This window comes from Alternaria postmessia (assembly GCF_024291825.1).
Source record: "Alternaria postmessia strain BMP 2775 chromosome Unknown scaffold_2, whole genome shotgun sequence".
In the NCBI taxonomy this organism is placed as follows: domain Eukaryota; kingdom Fungi; phylum Ascomycota; class Dothideomycetes; order Pleosporales; family Pleosporaceae; genus Alternaria; species Alternaria postmessia.
Genome location: NW_026260075.1, coordinates 477,188 through 493,889, shown reverse-complemented (window position 1 = coordinate 493,889; position 16,702 = coordinate 477,188). Strand labels below are relative to the sequence as shown.

The window sequence follows — 16,702 nt, the reverse complement described above, 5'->3', positions numbered from 1 at the left end:
TGCCATGCAAAAACCCGTTTCCTATGCAAAAAAAGGAAAGTTTGCCGGATCGGGTAGTTAGATGCCTAGCAGGAACAATGAACCCACATGGTCACGGCTCCTTGGACGCCTGATGGCCAGGAAAATATATGTTCTAGACATGAGAAATGTAGGAGGCCTCGAAAGCCTTAGATTTTGTGCCATTGGAACTGACATAAAGCAGCTGTGGATAAGGCGGCAAACGCTACTGATGATCCTCATTTCACTAGGCCTAGCGTACAGCGAGGGCGTCGCTTCCAATGCCAGCCTAGAGACTTCGAACTGTTCAGAGGTGCTCCATCCAATTATCATGTCAGATTTTTGCTGCAGTAGCAACCACACAAGAGCTATTAGCCAGCATGATCAATTCTATCAGCATGTCGCAAGACGATCGTCCATCCTCTGTCTATCTAGACCCCACCGCGCCGTGTGCCACCACCTGGGCAGTCTTCTTCCAAGTCAGCATTCCCAAGGCCAAACTCGCAAACCAAAACACCACATTCAAGAAACAAAAAGCCTGCGCAGCATTCCATCTGCTGCATGATCCATTCCGCAAACCCATCTCATTCCAAGCCCAGGTACTGCCACAAGACATAGCACTCGTGTACCAATCTTGCAGTAAACCAAACACAGCGCACCATGCGCTGCAGAAGAGAACATCGCCAACTATATTCACAATATGCGAAGTAGTGGGAAGAAGCCAGATCAGCGATACGATGGTCGATACAATGGCTATGATAACGCTGTAGATGAGGCGGCCGTACGAGCCGCTATGGTCCTTGTGCTGTTGGTGATACAGGAGGTAAGATGATACAGCGAGTACGACGGCTGCACAGACAAATTGCGCAAAGCGCAAGGCCATGGAGATGAGCCGGAAGATGATCATTGTGCTTTGTTCGAGAACGATGGCTTGAACCTGCTGTCTTGTGGGTGATGCTGGGGGTTGAGGTGATTGGTAGTCAGCGAGATCGTTGGAGGCGTTGTCATTCAAGTTTCGCAGAAGAGGTATAATCTCTATATTTCGCCCGCAGATTGCGGACCATTTGCCTTATACGATCAGCTTCGATCGCAGAGCCAAACGCGCCCACTCGAAATGATCGGTGACTACATGTGAATGTAGGATAAAGCTAAAGTTTAGTGCTGTTGCTTTCATTCACATAGCCATGGACCAATGACTTTCGTCTGACATCTGTGATATTTGACGTACCATTAAACTACCAATATAGCACTCATACCTGGGGTGAATCGTTATTCCAACGCGTCATAAATGCCCTTCTCCGCCATGAACCACGCAGGAATGACTTTGGGATCTCCATTGGGCAACACTTGCGATGCGAGCATTCCCGCAATCCCCTTCTCTCTATCAACCCACCAGAAACAATTACACAGACCCATCCACCACAGCGTGTTTGCTCCACGACCAGACGGGCCAGCCTCGATAGTGATGAAGCCGCCAAAGCCCCAACCTTGAGGAGGGTTGCCAGGCTGAGGATACATATCCGCGGCTTGATTGACCAGCGAAGGGTCTGCAGGTGGGACATTGGCGCGTGCGAAATCGGGTTGAGAGGGAATTTGGTTCTCCCACATGAGATCCACTGACTCTTTCTTGAGGATGCGGTTCTGTGTTTGTGGGTTTGTTCCATCGTTCAATAGAGCAGCAAGAACTTTTATGTACTCGCTTGGCCTCGACCAAAGTCCTGCACCACCAGATTGGAGAAAGTCTTTTTGGTTTTCCTTAGCGCAGGAAAGTGGACCGTCGTAAAGATGTTCGCGTTTCTTGAGCGTGCCGTCGGTGTCACGTTGGTGCATATGTGCTAGGTTCTTTTGAGCTTCTTTGGAAGGAAACATGGATGCGCCCTCTGCGGCGATGCCCACGGGCGTGAAGATGTGCTCTTGGAAGTATTCGCCCAGCGTTTGACCAGTGACGCGTTCGAGAACGATACCTGCCCAGTCCATATTAATGCCGTATTCCCACATGCTACCTGGCTGGTTCACCATCTTCGAGTCAAGGATATCGCGCTTGTTGCCGCTCCTCCCTTCGATGCCGTCCGCTTGGAGCCTCGGGTCAGCGAATGCATATCCAAATCCTGCTGTATGGCTCAACAGCATGCGCATCGTGACACTCTTCTCTTGCTCGACGCCGTTAACACCATCGGCATACACCTTCTTTTCAGATAGTTCCGGCACGGTTTTCTTGACGAATTCAGCATCATCCAAGGGAACCTTGCCTTGCTCAACAAGCTGCAGCAGAGCAATGGCAGTGACGAGTTTGGTACACGATGCAATCCAGAATATCGTACTCTGAGTGTCTATGGGCTCACTGGAGTCCAAACCCAGTGTACCCGAAGCATGTTCGACAAGTGTTTTGCCCGATTTGTCGATGGCGTGGAAGGCAAGACCAGGTGAACCATCATTGACAAAATGGTCTAATGTGCCCTTGATACCTTCGACAGCCTTGGTGGAAAGAGGCATGATAGAATGGAGTTGTGTTCAAATGGTGATGTGAGAAGTTGAGTACAGAGAAGTATAGACATGGTTCGTGTTTCTCTTATAGCAGATTGTACTATGTACCGAGGGTAATAATGTCCCATTTCCTGTATCGGGCATGCTACGCTGCATCAAGACAAGAGTGGATAAAGTGCGCAACTCATTGTGCGAGAAGAATGCCAAGGGTCATGCGAGAGACCAATGACAGGTGATAAGCACGGATGACCGAGAAGAGCGAAGACTTAGAACGCTGTGTTATTGATATTGGACCTATCAGTCGTTTGTGCAGTCATGGCGGACGACTCTCGCTCGACCGCGCTACCCCGCAGCGGGGTATCAAGTCCGTTGTTTATAGAGTAGTGCGAATGCGAGGCGGAGAATAGTGCGCCAAGGATACGCGTCTACCGTTTTATCACATGATAAGACTTCCGAGCCAGCTCTTATCTTGCTCCTTGTGGATAGTATTGGCTAGCAGCTTATACACTCTCCACTTCATGTGTTCAACGCTCGCTGGTGATTCGATATAGCCAGAACCCGGAGATGTAGACGAGTGTCTGTATGAACACCAGAGCACATTGAAACTTGGCAATCTGACGGGGCGTTCAGCCTCGCTTTAGTGCTGACTTCAGCTCTTTCAGAGCAGCCATGACTAGAGGAACAGCAACAGGACCTAGTAAGGGTAGGTACACAGCGACCTTGTGCTCATCGGGAAAATAGACCTGACCGACCATGGAACGTTCGAAGAAAGCTTTCTCAGCCTCCACCTCTGCAGCGCGGGCGTGTTCTAGAGCACTGGGGAAACGACCATCTCGAAGGTAGTCGCAAGCTTGTTGTAAGTGTACGATAGTCTCCTGCGTAGAATGGGCAACGTTATCCGGGACTGGGATAGAAGGAAGCTTCTGGTACACTTGAGCTAGAGCGCCCAAAGTAGAAGAAGCTGAGAAGATGAGTGATGCAGCTCGGACGCGTTCGAGGGTCGAAATGCGAAGAGGCAACGAAGCCGGGCTCTGAGGCAAGCCAAACAGCGAGATGAGTTGATTTGAGAACGTGTGCATTGCTGGAGCAAGCATCTCCTCAGTCAAAGCAGGCGGGGTGTTTGCTTCGCCCTCCAAGTTGAGAATATGTACGCCACCCCATTGCGGGATCAACCAGCTGTTCCCAGCGTTCTCCCTGACCAACAGAGGTGACTGTGAGTGATCTGGTACATACAAAATAAAGTTGACCGTGGGTCCCTCGCCGATGCTGGGACTGAGAGGCCACTCGGCAGCGTTGACGAAACCACTGAGATCCTCCTTGCGAAGCGTCCATGCCTTTGTGCTTTCATCATATTCTGGCTGGCGAACAGAAGGAGCAAAGGTCGCGTAGAGCTGTACTTGTGTGTCAACGGTGAAGTTGCTGATGGCGGAGAAGGCGTCTAGAAGAGGGCTCATGTAAGTTTGAAGTGCAGTTTCAATGTCCCACTGAGAAGGGGCGTACGAAGGGCTGAATAGGGAGAAAGTCAGGTGGTATGTTGGAGCATACTTCAGAGCGCGAGTAGACTGGCGTTGGAGCTCTGCGGACATCTCTGGAGAGAGCGTCTTGACCTTGGCAGCATGCGCGCCGGACGTAGCCGACAAGACATGCGCCAGCTGTGCCTGCTCCTCAGCGAATATGTTGTGTAGTTCCTGGGCGAGGAACGTGGCCAGGCTGGAGCCAGTAGACGACTGCGAAGGGATCTGGTTCGGAGAGTAGTATACGTCTAAGGTTGGGGAATATGGCTGGAGGTGCGACCGAGGCGTGGCGCCCGTTTCGACCGGTATCAGTCGCACAACCAAAGCGACGTCCTTGTCATCGCTATGAATGCTTGTTCCGTCACTAATGACTTGTTGCGAGACGTTCGGTTGTAGTGGAGAGTCGGCGAGCATCAATCGGAGATGGTGCGCGGAAAAGTCGTTGATATCATCGAGGGCGTGCTGTGTGGTGCGAAGCAGGTGTTGCGCATCCGCAGAAGGCATCGGGGCTTCGACTGCTATCCGCAGAGGGAAGACTGGCTTACAGACCTGCTATGGTGTTAGCCCATGTTACAGCCAGGGTGCCCAGCTTGTGCTATTTCTTACCTTGCCCTCAGCCCAGTCCGTCATCTCCTGTAGCGGCAGGTCCGCCCTGTAAATGGCCGTTGTCTTCAGCCATATTGGAAGGCCCAGAAATACGACTACAGCCCAAAAGGAGAAGATGGATAGGCGTCGCAGCCATAAGCTCTCTTTCGTCTCTGAAGGAGGCTGCTTGGGTGATTTTGCGGCAGCAATCGGCGTCGAAGAAGACAGAGAGACCGTCTGCTTTATCTCGTCCGCCAGCGGCGCGTCATTGTCATTCGATGCCGCCATGATGCGGTAGACGTGTTCGTTGCTGTCACTTCGGGCCATGTCGCGCTACCACGCGTGCTCCGTGCGCATTACCGATCTAGCTTCCGTCCGCCTTGAACGCCCTCCTCAAGATGCAGTTCTCTCCCTACCACAGCGGTGCAACACTCTCGACCTATTTTCGCCTTACTCAGTCGAACGAGTTTCAACATGTCGTATTCAGATCTAGAACTTCCTATACACGAGATAGCAGGATTAAGGAACAACCTAGAAACTCGATCGTCACACTTGTATTAAATTTCTGGCTCTTCTCATCACTAACGCCATACTTGCGAGTGGATTATCATGTCTTCTGTTTTCCCTTCCTCGCGTTCTGGTCGTCTGATTCACGTAGCTCGCGGCGCTTCGTTGTAAGGATATCTGCTGTCAGCACGCTGCAAATAAGCCAATCCAATCCTCTGTCTTCTAAATGTTGCTTTGTATAATCAGGCTTGGCTTCTTCAGCGCAGTTGGTGCCTTAGTTTTATTACGCCCTGAAATATCTCAGCGGGAAAGTGGTCCAGCCTGCATAAGTATCTTCTCCACCTCTGATATACATTGCGCGACCCGTCTAAATTGACAATCCGTCGGTGTTCAGATTTCTTTACAACTGAGAATCTCAGCCTTTGCCCAGCCACAATACAATCTTCGATCTGCGAAATGACCACCAGCCTGGTCCCCGGTTTCTATGGCTTCTTCTTCACGAGGTTTGATCCCATGGTCGCTATCCATGCCGCCTATAACGACTTCGTGGACTAAGAATGGGTTATGAGTTCGCTTGTCCCAAAGGAGCTTCGCAATGGAGGTGTCAATTCCAATTATCGTTCATCTTTCAGCAAGCCGGCGGCGGAATGATGGGACTAGCTCTTCTCTCAGGCGGCCTTCTCCGAGTAACCGACGACCTGAAAGTCTGGAGATACATACAGGCTGCCACCTTCTTCGTTGATGTTGCATTCATTTGCTCGGCCTTTGATGCATTTAGTGTACAGGATTGACTGCAGTCTGCGTCGTGGCGCGGTGAAGATTGGGGTACTGTTTTGATTATAGCCTTTGTGACTTCCTTGAGAGTCGCATTCTTGGCTGGGACAAGATTCAAGACACATACAGACAAAGCTGATTGAATGATCGACAGAAGATGTGTTGCTCTGATTGCAACATCCGAGGCATAATTACCGGTCGAGGAGGGTTAGTGATCTGGACCCCATAAAAAGGAAGCAGTGGTCAAGTGGACCCGAGATGCAGTGTAATTGAGTTTCAGCTTATGTCATGTGCTTTCTAGCGTACAGCCTCTTGACGCTTGTCGAGAAGTCAGGAGGCACGTTCAAGACGCGTCGAACTCAATGTTTATTGCTGTCATGCTAGTGTTTCTCGAAAACAACGTGACCTTTAGTCGTTCACCTACGATGGTTTACGCGTGAACGATTGGTCCGTGCATGTCAATCAGGAAACACAGGTACTACCCAGTCTCCATGTCGGCAAACTTGTTCCATACAGCAGTCGCCTGAGTGTGTAGTAGAGCAGTACCTCAGATCGATTCCTTACAGTTTACAATCGGTGTTTCAGGGACGCATGCGATCGAGGTGGTCCAGCAAGGGTCAGGGCACCGAGAGGTTGGATCGACGCTCTGCCCCGCCAGCTAGTCTACTTCCAGCCACTAACGGTCCGTGCTATGCGGGGTTGCATGTCTGGGGGAGGGAGCTCGACAGACCGTGACGCGTTGGTCGTCAGTTGCTCACGAGACTATAGTAGCTACCCCTCTCAGCTGAGGTAGCTTCGCTCCTTCCCACTGCTTCCTCACACGACAATTTCATGCTCACTCCTACAACCTACTCAATTCATCTCAATCCACATTCTACATCAAATCATTCACAATGAGTGCAATCGCTGACAGCACCGAAGGCCCTGTCGAGCAGGTCAAGGTGCTGTTTGCCCTGTTCCCGGGCTACAACACGCTCGACGTGGCAGGTCCGCTCGAGGTTCTGAGTCGCTCCCTCCAGGATGCCAAGGACAAGTGTCAGTCAAACGCTCACTCAATTGATCCTTTGTTGACACATTGCAGCCAGCAAGGCCTTCAACTGCCAATTCGTCGGCACCGCAGCTGCCATGACCTCCGTTCAGGGTCTCACCATCAAGGCAGACATGGACTATGAGGTGAGTCTACATGTATGGAGCCTCGGAACTCACACTGACATCGATCCTAGGACGCCAACAACGAGCTTGAGGACTTTGACGTTGTCATCGTTCCCGGTGGTGAGGGTGTCTTTGAGGTCCTCAAGAACAAGTCTGAGCCTCTCGGACTCCTCACCAAGTACGTCGAGCTTCAAGAGAAGAGCCCCAGCAAAGAGCGTACCATCCTTGCCATCGACGTCGGTGCCCTACTTCTTGCTCAGCAAGGTATGCTCGAAGGCCTTGCCGCTACAACCCACCCAGACTACTATGTTCGTCTCGAGACAATCTGTCAAGACGCAGCTAGGCGAGACATGTCCGAGCGTACGGACGTCATGGAGGAGCGTTATGTAGTCAACAACGCCCGCTTCGACTTGGGCGAGAACCCCGACGACAACCCGTAAGTGGAGTCTGAATTGCGTTGGCATGCATCGCTGACAATCCTAGGTACATCATCAAGAAGTCGCGTGAGCCACCAAGCGCTCCCGAGGGCACCAACACCGGACATGCCCGTAGGAAGTCGATTGCTCGCAAGGGTAGCAACGCCTGGCGTGACTCTCGTCGCCGCGAGTCTATCGCTAGGCGTGCTTCCATGCCTCTGGGCGGTATGCGTGTTATCACCACCGGTGGTGTGACCGCTGGGCTCGATGCCAGCCTCTACTTGGTGGGTTCTTTGGCTTCCCACGACTCGGCCCTGGAGGTCGCTCGTGCTATGCAGTATTCTTGGGTCAAGGGTGTTACGGTCGATGCGATCGATGTTTGAGCTACGGCTCCCGCGCGACGAGCGAAGGCGTTTACGATGAAAGGGTTGAACAGTGATCGGACCGGTCATCTGAAACATGTCGGGAATCTTAAGGATTTACCACGACGAATCATGTGAGGATTCATTGAGGAGTATTTAAAGAATCAAGAAATTCTGAAAGTCGTACCTGGTGGGGTGATGTGTCGTGAGAGATGTTGACAGGGAGATGTGCCGACGCGCAGCTCAGGCGTCTCCACAGCTCCACTGCAGGCGGGTAACCGTGCTTCGCGGGTGTTAGCGTGCGCAGGTCAAACCTCCTACACTACAGCATACGAAGTATGCAATTGTCACATCTCTTTGCATCAGCTTACCCGCAGCACTTGGAATATCATCGTCCGTCATCTCACATGAAGTGTTGCATTGCGGCATCGGTCCCTTTAGGCGCATTCTCATATGTCCAGATTAGAAGGATACGATCCGCACTACTAGGCGTCACGTCCGCCGCTCGTGTACGTCGTTTGCTCGCCGGTGGCAGATCGAACCTCTCTCTTGTTTTTGTGATTACAGAGCGACTGATACAAGAGCAGTCATGTACGTGCTATGAGAAAGCCTACAATCCATTGATTGCCGACCTACGATCTTGTTACAGTGATCCACAAAGAACATACCTACGGACGTGACTTGTTGAACTCCGTGCCTCTCACTCCAAGGCATCGATTGACATACCGATTTACTCTTCTTTCTCTAAACCACTGCGCCAGTGTGCAAACCCAAGGTACAGGACGACTCTTCTGAGGCAATCATTCGCCAAGTACTGTCTTGCTACCGAGGGCAATCTCGACATTGAAAGGAGAACGAGCACGTCAAAGTCACTTCCCACCCTCGATACGCGAAAGAACCGAGGGAGGCCGGTCTTCTAACCAACAAAGACGATAGGCAGAACGAACCACTTTCCTAAAGCACTGCAACATCTGGCAAGCAAGCATGCTTACGCTCGTCACTACTCTTCTGCTCCCGGCTCCGGCAGTGTCAGAGCATGTAAATATAGGATATTTTGGAAAAGCAGAATGTACAGGCCAACGAGTCCAAACAACAAGCATTGAACAACAAGAGATCAAGTTGTTGCATTGGGTACTCTACCCGACATCCGCAGCTGACCAATAACAGCCAGTTAGTGACGTACTCGCTTAAACCTGCCTCCATGTCTAAGCATCTTCCCCAAAGCATCCGCCATGTCTTGGCGAAGACGAACCTAGGCAAGCCGCAAATGTCGCAACACATGGGCACGATGATTGGACAATATGCGTCCATCACGTCTTCTTTACGACTGGAGTGTCTTGGCTTCTGTAGGCGAATCTGTGCATGCGTGCCCAGGAATAATCTCTGAAGGAATATAACTGTCGGGCTATTCCAATCTCAATCCAGCTTCCCTATGCCACAACAACGTATACGAGTAACCAGTATCACCAATGCCAATCCAGTCTCTCATAAGCTCACTTCGGCGGCGTAGCCGTCGCGCTTCACCTCCTCCAGCTCATCTGCAAGCAAATACCCAAAAGATCGAATGGCGTCTTTTGGACGTCTTCTCACGCATGTGGGATCTGGGCTTCACTGCTTTCGGGGGCCCGCCCGTGCATTTCCAGATCTTGCATCGGAGATTCGTCGAGGGGTTGGGGTTTCAAGGTGGAAGTAAATGGTTAGACGAACAGACTGTAAGTGTATAACGAGCAGTGTGATTGATACCATTTCCAGCGTTGCAAGTAGGCAGTATGAGAGAGAGCTGGTGGCGCTCGACGAGTGCGGATGAGAAGCAGAAGGTGAAGACGAAGAGACATCTTTCTCACCTACTTGTATCCCATTCACCAGAGAGTATGCATTGCTGATATTCCTGATCATAGTACCAAGAACTCTTCGCAATATGTCAGGCTCTCCCCGGTCCAGCCTCAACTAAAATGTGTTTCTGCATCGCCCTCCTACATGCAGGCATCCTCTCCGCCGTCTTCGCCTTCCTTCTCTGGAGCCTTCCTGGCGCAATCGGTATGTATGGGCTTTCGCTCGGCGTACAGAAGATGCCGGAACGTCTCCCTCCCATTGTATACGCCCTGCTCTCCGGACTGAACGCCAGTACTGTTGGCATCATCGCACTAGCGGCTGTTCAATTATCCGAGAAGGCCATCAAAGACCGTCTTACACGCATTCTAGTGATCTTTGGTGGCTGTGCGGGTCTGTGCTATAATGCGCTATGGTACTTCCCTGTATTAATCGTCATTGGTGGTCTTTCAACTGTGACTTGGGATGTTTGGCTGAGACAGCGTGTGGGTAAGATGAAAGCTGCGTACCTTGCTAAAAGGAGGAGAGCGAGAGACGAACAAGGTGATGCGGAGGAGGTTCAGACTACAACACAGAGCATTCCTATTGAGCTTACGCGTCCGGAGGCTGTGAAGAGGAGACAGAGGGCGGGAAGCTCAACAGATCGGATTGTGCCTGAGCGAGAAGAGGCGGGAAGGAGTCATGCTGGTGAACACCCAGTTGTTGATGATGTGGCTGCGAAGAACGATGCCGAGACAGTTGCACCTGTGGCGGATGTCAAGACGCATAACATTTCTGTAAAGGTTGGCGCGTCACTAATCGTGGGCTTCCTGATCTCCTTCGTTGTCATTATGGTTATCCGCGGTACGGTATCCAGCGGCCGGTCATTCAATCTCTTCTCCAACATGTAAGTTCATCATAAAGCTCCCTAGAGTTCCCACTAATCGCACCGGATAGGTATCTCGCCGGCACCATAATCTTCGGTGGCGGCCCTGTAGTGATTCCCCTCCTGCGCTCTTATGTCGTAGACCCAGGTTGGGTTTCACCACGGGACTTCCTCCTCGGTTTGGCTATTATCCAAGCTTTCCCTGGCCCCAATTTCAATTTCGCAGTATACCTCGGCGCTCTGAGCATCGCTTCAGCATCCACTTCTACGCCAACCATCGTAGGCGCCATTCTTGGTTTCATCGGCATCTTCTTCCCCGGCATCGTGCTAGCAGTCGGCGTGCAGTCTATTTGGCAGGTCATGCGCACCAAAGCATGGGTACTCAGTCTTTTGAGGGGCATCAATGCGACGGCTGTGGGACTAGTCTTCACGGCTGTTTACAGGCTTTGGGAAATTGGTTACTTGACGCCAGAAAGTAGTAACGGGAGGAGTTTGGCGGACGAGCCGTGGTGGGTCGTCGTGGCTGCCTTGGCCTACGCGGAAACGGCTTGGTTTGGGGTCCCACCTGCTGTGGCGATCATCGTTGGTGCTGTTCTGGGCCTGGGTTGGTATGGAGCCGTTGGACACTGAGAGTTCCGACTATATATTTGGGTCGTGGGAAGCAAAACGCCATCAAAAGCAATACGGTCTTATGGGTATGTGGTCACAGCACCCATTCAGCTCTTACACCAACTAACAAACACCAGTCTAGTGGTATGATGTACGTATTATTCAATCTCAAGACAATTCTTCATCATCTAACATCTTCCTAGTCTCGCTTAGGGACGTTCTATTAGAACACAAACCCAAGCACAGCTTGCGAGAGGCCCCGCGTTCGAGTCGCGGTAAGACCCGTCTTTTTTTGCCCTGTAGCATAAGGGCAATGCTCTAGTCTTTTTGCTATATACTAGCTTCTTAAGTTTATATAACAGACATTGTTCTTAATGCAGGTAGCTATTATCTGGTGCATCTAGATGTACTTTGACGTCTTGCGTTACACAGTAAAAGGTCTAGTCACTTCATCAGAGACTATATTGCGCTGCTTGACCTCTTTGTGGGATCTGCTTCAAGTACAGACAACAATCTACCTTTTCGAATGAAGCTTGACATTAATCGTGTCCTGGTCGTAGAAGATGAGGCAATGAATACGATGCGATTGCGCATTATTCTGACTATCTGTTGTACAAGTGCTAGCTACAGCTCATTCCGAAGGAGATGAGTAGGGGAGATGCAACCCAATAAAAGGACCTCAACCAGCCAGCAAGAAGGAAATATTAACAACGCTCAACAAACGCTGAGCTAAAAATCCCAAACAGTTTGTTATCGCTCCAGGCACCGAAGCCAGCCATCTAAAAGAGAAAACCCTCACCAGAACGCCATGACCTGTCAATCACCCCGAAGGAAAGTTGTAACCACCACGACCACGAAATGACATCATGCTGTCTCTGAAGACAGGAGTCAACACCAGGCCATCAGCATTTGGCCTACTTGTAGTATCCTCCATTTGGCGCGGACGTCGACGTGTTCGGGTCGTAGATCTGACCACCACCATTGTGAATGATGGGTGGCTTGCTGTACGCTTTGCTGCGTGACGAGCTACCTGAGTTTGTGTATAGGCTCGAGGAAGCGGCAGAGTAGGCTGCAGGTATGTTAGACTCATCTTTGAGACATGCTCTGATAGGCGCAGGCAACGTACATGTAGATGAAGTCGAGGGGCGGGATGCATAGGCGCCCTTTCCCTGACCGTAGGAGCCGTAAGACGAGCTCGACGACATCGTTGATTGGTGTTGAGCGACTTGGAGGCGTTCAGTGGCCAGTGACGACCAGAAGGATGGGATGAGTGATCGTCGTATAGAATGTGGTTGACGGCGATGAAGCTGGATTTGGGTATATACGAGACGGTAAGGGCGTATCGTGGGTGTGACGAAGGTGTACTGTTGATTAAGACCACACAAGAACAGCTGACTCTTTCAAAGATGCTTGATATGACTGTAGACTGAACAATTGTTTGATCGATTGACTGATAGAGAGAAGAAAGAAAGCAATCACCAACCTCACAACTATTTATTCCAGGCAGACAAAACCTGAGGCCGCCACTCTACAAGACTCACCTTTCGTACTATTGACTATTGTTCCGCTGCCATCGGAGCTCTCCTACGCTCAATGTAACGCCGTTGCCTGGATAGCTGGGCCAGGCGCGTGAACGACGTGGATGACTGCGCGATTGCGATGATTCACACGCGTGGCTATGTTCCCTCGGGACAGGTCCTGAGGCAGGACACGCGTAGGGAGCGAATCAGCGATTAGGCAGCCCTTTTTGGCACCTGCTCGATCTGCCAAGAAGAAGAGTCATCGCCGGTGTGTGTGAGTTCACCGAAGAAACCAGTTCGGTCGGGGTGAGCTAAAGCCGCGTTGCGGCTAGAAAGGGCGGAGTCAATGACTTGGGTGATGAGTAGGGTGGTTGTGTTACGCCGTCTTCTCCTGCATGGCACGTCAAGCAGGACGAACGTATGGGAAGGCAGCAAGGAATCAGTCCGAGACGCGCTATCAAGTGACGTGCACAGAGCCCTAGGCGACAGCGATGCCAGGAATGGATAATGACAAAGCGGATAAACTGGTGAACAAAAAAGTCACCGGTGCCGAAAGAAGAATGGGTGTGGGGGCTGAGGGAAAGATGGATGCCTGGAGCCATTGGCAGAATTGCGAAGTGTTCACCGCAATACAGCATCATAGGAGTATATCGACGGCGGCCAAAGATGGGAGAAATGCGCATATGATTGGGAAAAAACAAGAGACGAAGAGGCAAAGGGCGGTGTTGTGAGATACGGGGGAAGGCGCAGTCGAAGGTCGCTGATACATGGCGGGGTCGCTGGGCTGCGAATGGCAATCAACCTGGCCAAGGCTGCTGCCAGGCTTAACGCCATTCACGTGGCAAATTGTCATTGCTAACTCGAAAGAGACATTTATGAAGGTGGCAATTGCGCGGCTGCGAATTGCGCAAGCGCGCATGTTGTTCTGAGGTTTGCCAGCGCATAGCCGGTGAACCGCTGGAGAAGTCCTGAACGGGAGGCGCAAGACCGAACGTCTCGCCAACTATGCGGCCCATACACAGAACAGTGGGCTGTGTAGATTGGGTATCTTGTTTTGCCAGCGTGTGGTCAGCGAGAAAGTGGAGGCATAGCATCCTACACCTGCATTCTGGGTTGCTCGTCAAGCCAGGGAAATGTTATGCGGGCCGATGGAGTTAACATCGCCGATGGAGTTAAGATGATCATCAACTGGTATCCGAATGCATTAGGGTATCGCTATATCCGCTCCTTCAATCTCCCCGTCTAATCGTACAATTTCAAGACACCATTTAAGTCACCAGCAACCACCTTACTTGTCTCCCTAGGGTGCCACTGTACTGACAGCACAGGCGCATCGCTCGCCGCAATCTTGTGATACATCTTGCACGTCTTCCAGTCCCAGAAACACAGGTAGCCTCCACTGTCGCCAGAGCTGATGAACTGCCCATCAGGACTGATCGCCACATCTGGAGCATATCCAGCCACGTTGTGCCCTCGGTAACTCTTCTTTCGGTTTTGTCGGAAGCGGTCCGTAGAGCTGTATACGGTGATTTGGTTGTCGGACGATTGGAAGGCAACGTATTTGCCTGACGGATGTGGTGAGGAGCGGACCATAGAGAACATGTAAGGTTCGGCGATGAACTTGATGGGTACAGGAATACCGTATTCCCAAGCGCGCAAGGACTTATCGTCTGATGTGGTGATGAAACGGCGGTTCTCATCGCAGAAGGTAATAGTATTGACAGGTCCGAGATGGTGATCGTATTCTTGCACCATCTCTCCGCTTCTTGTGTCGTATTGTAGGATCTTCTTGTCACTCATACCGGCCAGGAACTCGTGTGGTGTACTAGGGTTGATGCGCACGACATGCGGTGTCTTTCCAGTTGTAAACTTGTTCAAGCACTTTCCAGTCTCTGTGTCCCATAGCTTCATATAACGATCGTAACTGGCGGATACGAATTGTGTACCACTGGGATTGAAGTCAATGTCAACCACCGACTTGGTATGGCCCGAGTAGGTTCGCAGAAGCTCGCGTTGGTGGTACACGTCCCATAGTGCGATCTTCGAATCGGCCGAAGCGGAGAGTAAGAGATGACCGCTGTCAGGTATGAAGCGCACTTGGGTAATCGACTTGGTATGGTATTTGTAGGTGTGAATGAGCTTCTTCGGTATGAAACTCTTAGGCTCGTAATCGCCGGTAAGTTTGATGTCGAGATCCGTGGGGATATGCATATACGTCCGTCCCTGGTAGTCGTATTGCTGGCTGCCGACAAACTCGCTCGTCTCGCCTTCGGCTTCGGTATCGCGGTAGTCCGTGCCAGCAAGCTTCTTTTGCACGGGTGCAGCATTGTCGACGATCTCGTCTTCCTCGTAGACTATCTCTACTTCGACATCCGATCCAAACTCGTCATCTGAGGCAGCGTCTGGCCTTTCTTCCTCATACTTCGCCCAGGGTCCCTTGTATGCGCCAGCGCCAGTTACAACACTCGAGTCGCCCTTGCCCTCTCGCTTCCTTTTCTTCGATCCCGCGCCTGATTCGATAGCACGCTGGCCTTGACGGAAAGTATGGTCGCTGATGTATGTCTCTGCAGCGAATCCGGTTGGCACGCGGCCTGAGCCTCCGGCTGCCATGGTAAATGTTTTTGGGAGCCGGAATAGGGTCGCGGCGCGTTTAGATCTCGGCGACGACTCCGATATTGGTGGTTGGAAAGACTAAGAGGTGGAACGCGAGGAGTGACAAGTACGGTGTTGAAGTTGGAAGCTCCCAGCTCACTAGAAAATGTGGGTGACGACGCACGGACCATGTTCACTATGTAATGCGTAGGATGCGCAGTGTTACATGTGAAAACTGGGTTCCATTTACGAGAGCTAACATAACGCTATCATACCCCATCAGGACATAAAATCGTTCAATCCTTTCCTGTATGCGCTTCCTGCCGCCAAACCCATTGCCTCGGGTATTCCACATTATCTCAACCCAACAACTATTCATGTCCTCCCGCTAGCAATATGCGTACGCGTGGCTCGTCTATCTGAGCCGGATATCAAGTGCATCTATCCGCCGTTCTCTAACCGCTGTTGAATTCGTGCCTCGAGGTTCACTGCAACCAGTACAGCCACAAAGATCCCCACAATCAAGACGAAGGGCGTGATCCCCACCTAGTGAGACTCGTCACGGATGAGGGCGACAATCATGCTGTAGAGGTAGAAGAAGAACATGAGCAGGTGGAAACCCAGCTTGATGAAGGATTCCTGCATGCGTGTTAGCCTGGCTTCCTGGACTCAGTATACCCTCTTATCGTACCTTCTTGTGCACGTTGAGCTTCCTGAAGATCTCCGTCGCGTCCAAAAGATGCTGGTTCTCAAAGATCCTGTTACTGTCAGCATTGTCCTATTTCCATGTCATAGCCCTGGTTTGTGACGTACTTCTTTCCATTCCAGGCCAATAGAGGCAGGTTCAGAATCAGCGCAATCCAGTATCCGTTGATGAGGAACAGGAAGGTCAGGAAGGCGTGGACAGCGGCTTCGGGGATGATGTAGGTGTTCAGGCGGTTACAGAGATCGATGGGGTTGATGTAGTCGCTGGCGCAAAATTAGCATGTGCTGATCAAGGTACAGGTTGTGTCGCAAAGGAGGCTATGCCATGGGGTCGTATGCTTGGGGCTCACTTACCATTCCAGATCGCTGTACATGATAGTAAAGAAGACTTGTAGGAACAGGTTGACGGCGTTTATCAGCACCGCCAACAGGTACAACCATGCTTCGCCAGTCATTGTGAAAGAGTCGTGTGCTGCGTAGCACGGCTATAGCGTATGAAGAAGGTGGAAGATAGACTAGCTATATCGCCAGTAGGCTGTTGTTTGCGAATGGACAGATAGACGACAGATGTTCAGGACTCGGATGCGGTCGTGTGTTTGCAGGCTGCCGAGCTAGAACGCGGGAAGCTAGCTTGTGCGCGGGGCCTAGCTAGAAGTTGCGATGACGTGGGTGGGTGGTGGATCTGCACGACCGTATGGCGATAATAGAATCCTGAAGAGCAACGGCGGCTAGCAAGGTCGTTCAAATTCTGGCGGGAGTTGGGCAAAGATGTTTGGATGACGTTGAGGCG

The 16,702-nt window shown here is 51.4% G+C and overlaps 7 protein-coding genes across 7 annotated transcripts; 2 read left to right on the top strand and 5 right to left on the bottom strand.

Moving 5' to 3' along the window:
• Nucleotides 1-1,266: 1,266 nt before the first annotated feature.
• J4E82_000600 (uncharacterized protein) lies at nt 1,267-2,490 on the bottom strand (the record flags this gene model as incomplete). Its single annotated transcript, XM_051726921.1, has 1 exon — nt 1,267-2,490. One exon carries the CDS (start codon nt 2,488-2,490, stop codon nt 1,267-1,269), a length of 1,224 nt encoding a protein of 407 aa, XP_051593346.1.
• A 617-nt stretch (nt 2,491-3,107) lies between these two features.
• J4E82_000599 (uncharacterized protein) lies at nt 3,108-4,907 on the bottom strand (the record flags this gene model as incomplete). Its single annotated transcript, XM_051726920.1, has 2 exons — nt 3,108-4,544; nt 4,602-4,907. The coding sequence occupies 2 exons, from the start codon at nt 4,905-4,907 to the stop codon at nt 3,108-3,110; spliced, it is 1,743 nt and encodes a 580-aa protein (XP_051593345.1).
• A 1,847-nt stretch (nt 4,908-6,754) lies between these two features.
• Nucleotides 6,755-7,812, top strand: J4E82_000598 (uncharacterized protein; the record flags this gene model as incomplete). The annotated part of the gene is made up of 4 exons (XM_051726919.1): nt 6,755-6,896; nt 6,943-7,034; nt 7,085-7,449; nt 7,497-7,812. 4 exons carry the CDS (start codon nt 6,755-6,757, stop codon nt 7,810-7,812), a joined length of 915 nt encoding a protein of 304 aa, XP_051593344.1.
• Nucleotides 7,813-9,260: 1,448 nt separating this feature from the next.
• On the top strand, nt 9,261-11,116 carry J4E82_000597 (uncharacterized protein; the record flags this gene model as incomplete). Its single annotated transcript, XM_051726918.1, has 3 exons — nt 9,261-9,503; nt 9,690-10,507; nt 10,558-11,116. 3 exons carry the CDS (start codon nt 9,261-9,263, stop codon nt 11,114-11,116), a joined length of 1,620 nt encoding a protein of 539 aa, XP_051593343.1.
• An 893-nt stretch (nt 11,117-12,009) lies between these two features.
• Nucleotides 12,010-12,300, bottom strand: J4E82_000596 (uncharacterized protein; the record flags this gene model as incomplete). Its single annotated transcript, XM_051726917.1, has 2 exons — nt 12,010-12,164; nt 12,222-12,300. 2 exons carry the CDS (start codon nt 12,298-12,300, stop codon nt 12,010-12,012), a joined length of 234 nt encoding a protein of 77 aa, XP_051593342.1.
• A 1,557-nt stretch (nt 12,301-13,857) lies between these two features.
• J4E82_000595 (uncharacterized protein) lies at nt 13,858-15,225 on the bottom strand (the record flags this gene model as incomplete). The annotated part of the gene is made up of 1 exon (XM_051726916.1): nt 13,858-15,225. The coding sequence occupies one exon, from the start codon at nt 15,223-15,225 to the stop codon at nt 13,858-13,860; it is 1,368 nt and encodes a 455-aa protein (XP_051593341.1).
• Nucleotides 15,226-15,753: 528 nt separating this feature from the next.
• ERV14 (COPII-coated vesicle protein) lies at nt 15,754-16,367 on the bottom strand (the record flags this gene model as incomplete). The annotated part of the gene is made up of 4 exons (XM_051726915.1): nt 15,754-15,846; nt 15,899-15,965; nt 16,021-16,176; nt 16,267-16,367. The coding sequence occupies 4 exons, from the start codon at nt 16,365-16,367 to the stop codon at nt 15,754-15,756; spliced, it is 417 nt and encodes a 138-aa protein (XP_051593340.1).
• Nucleotides 16,368-16,702: the final 335 nt, after the last annotated feature.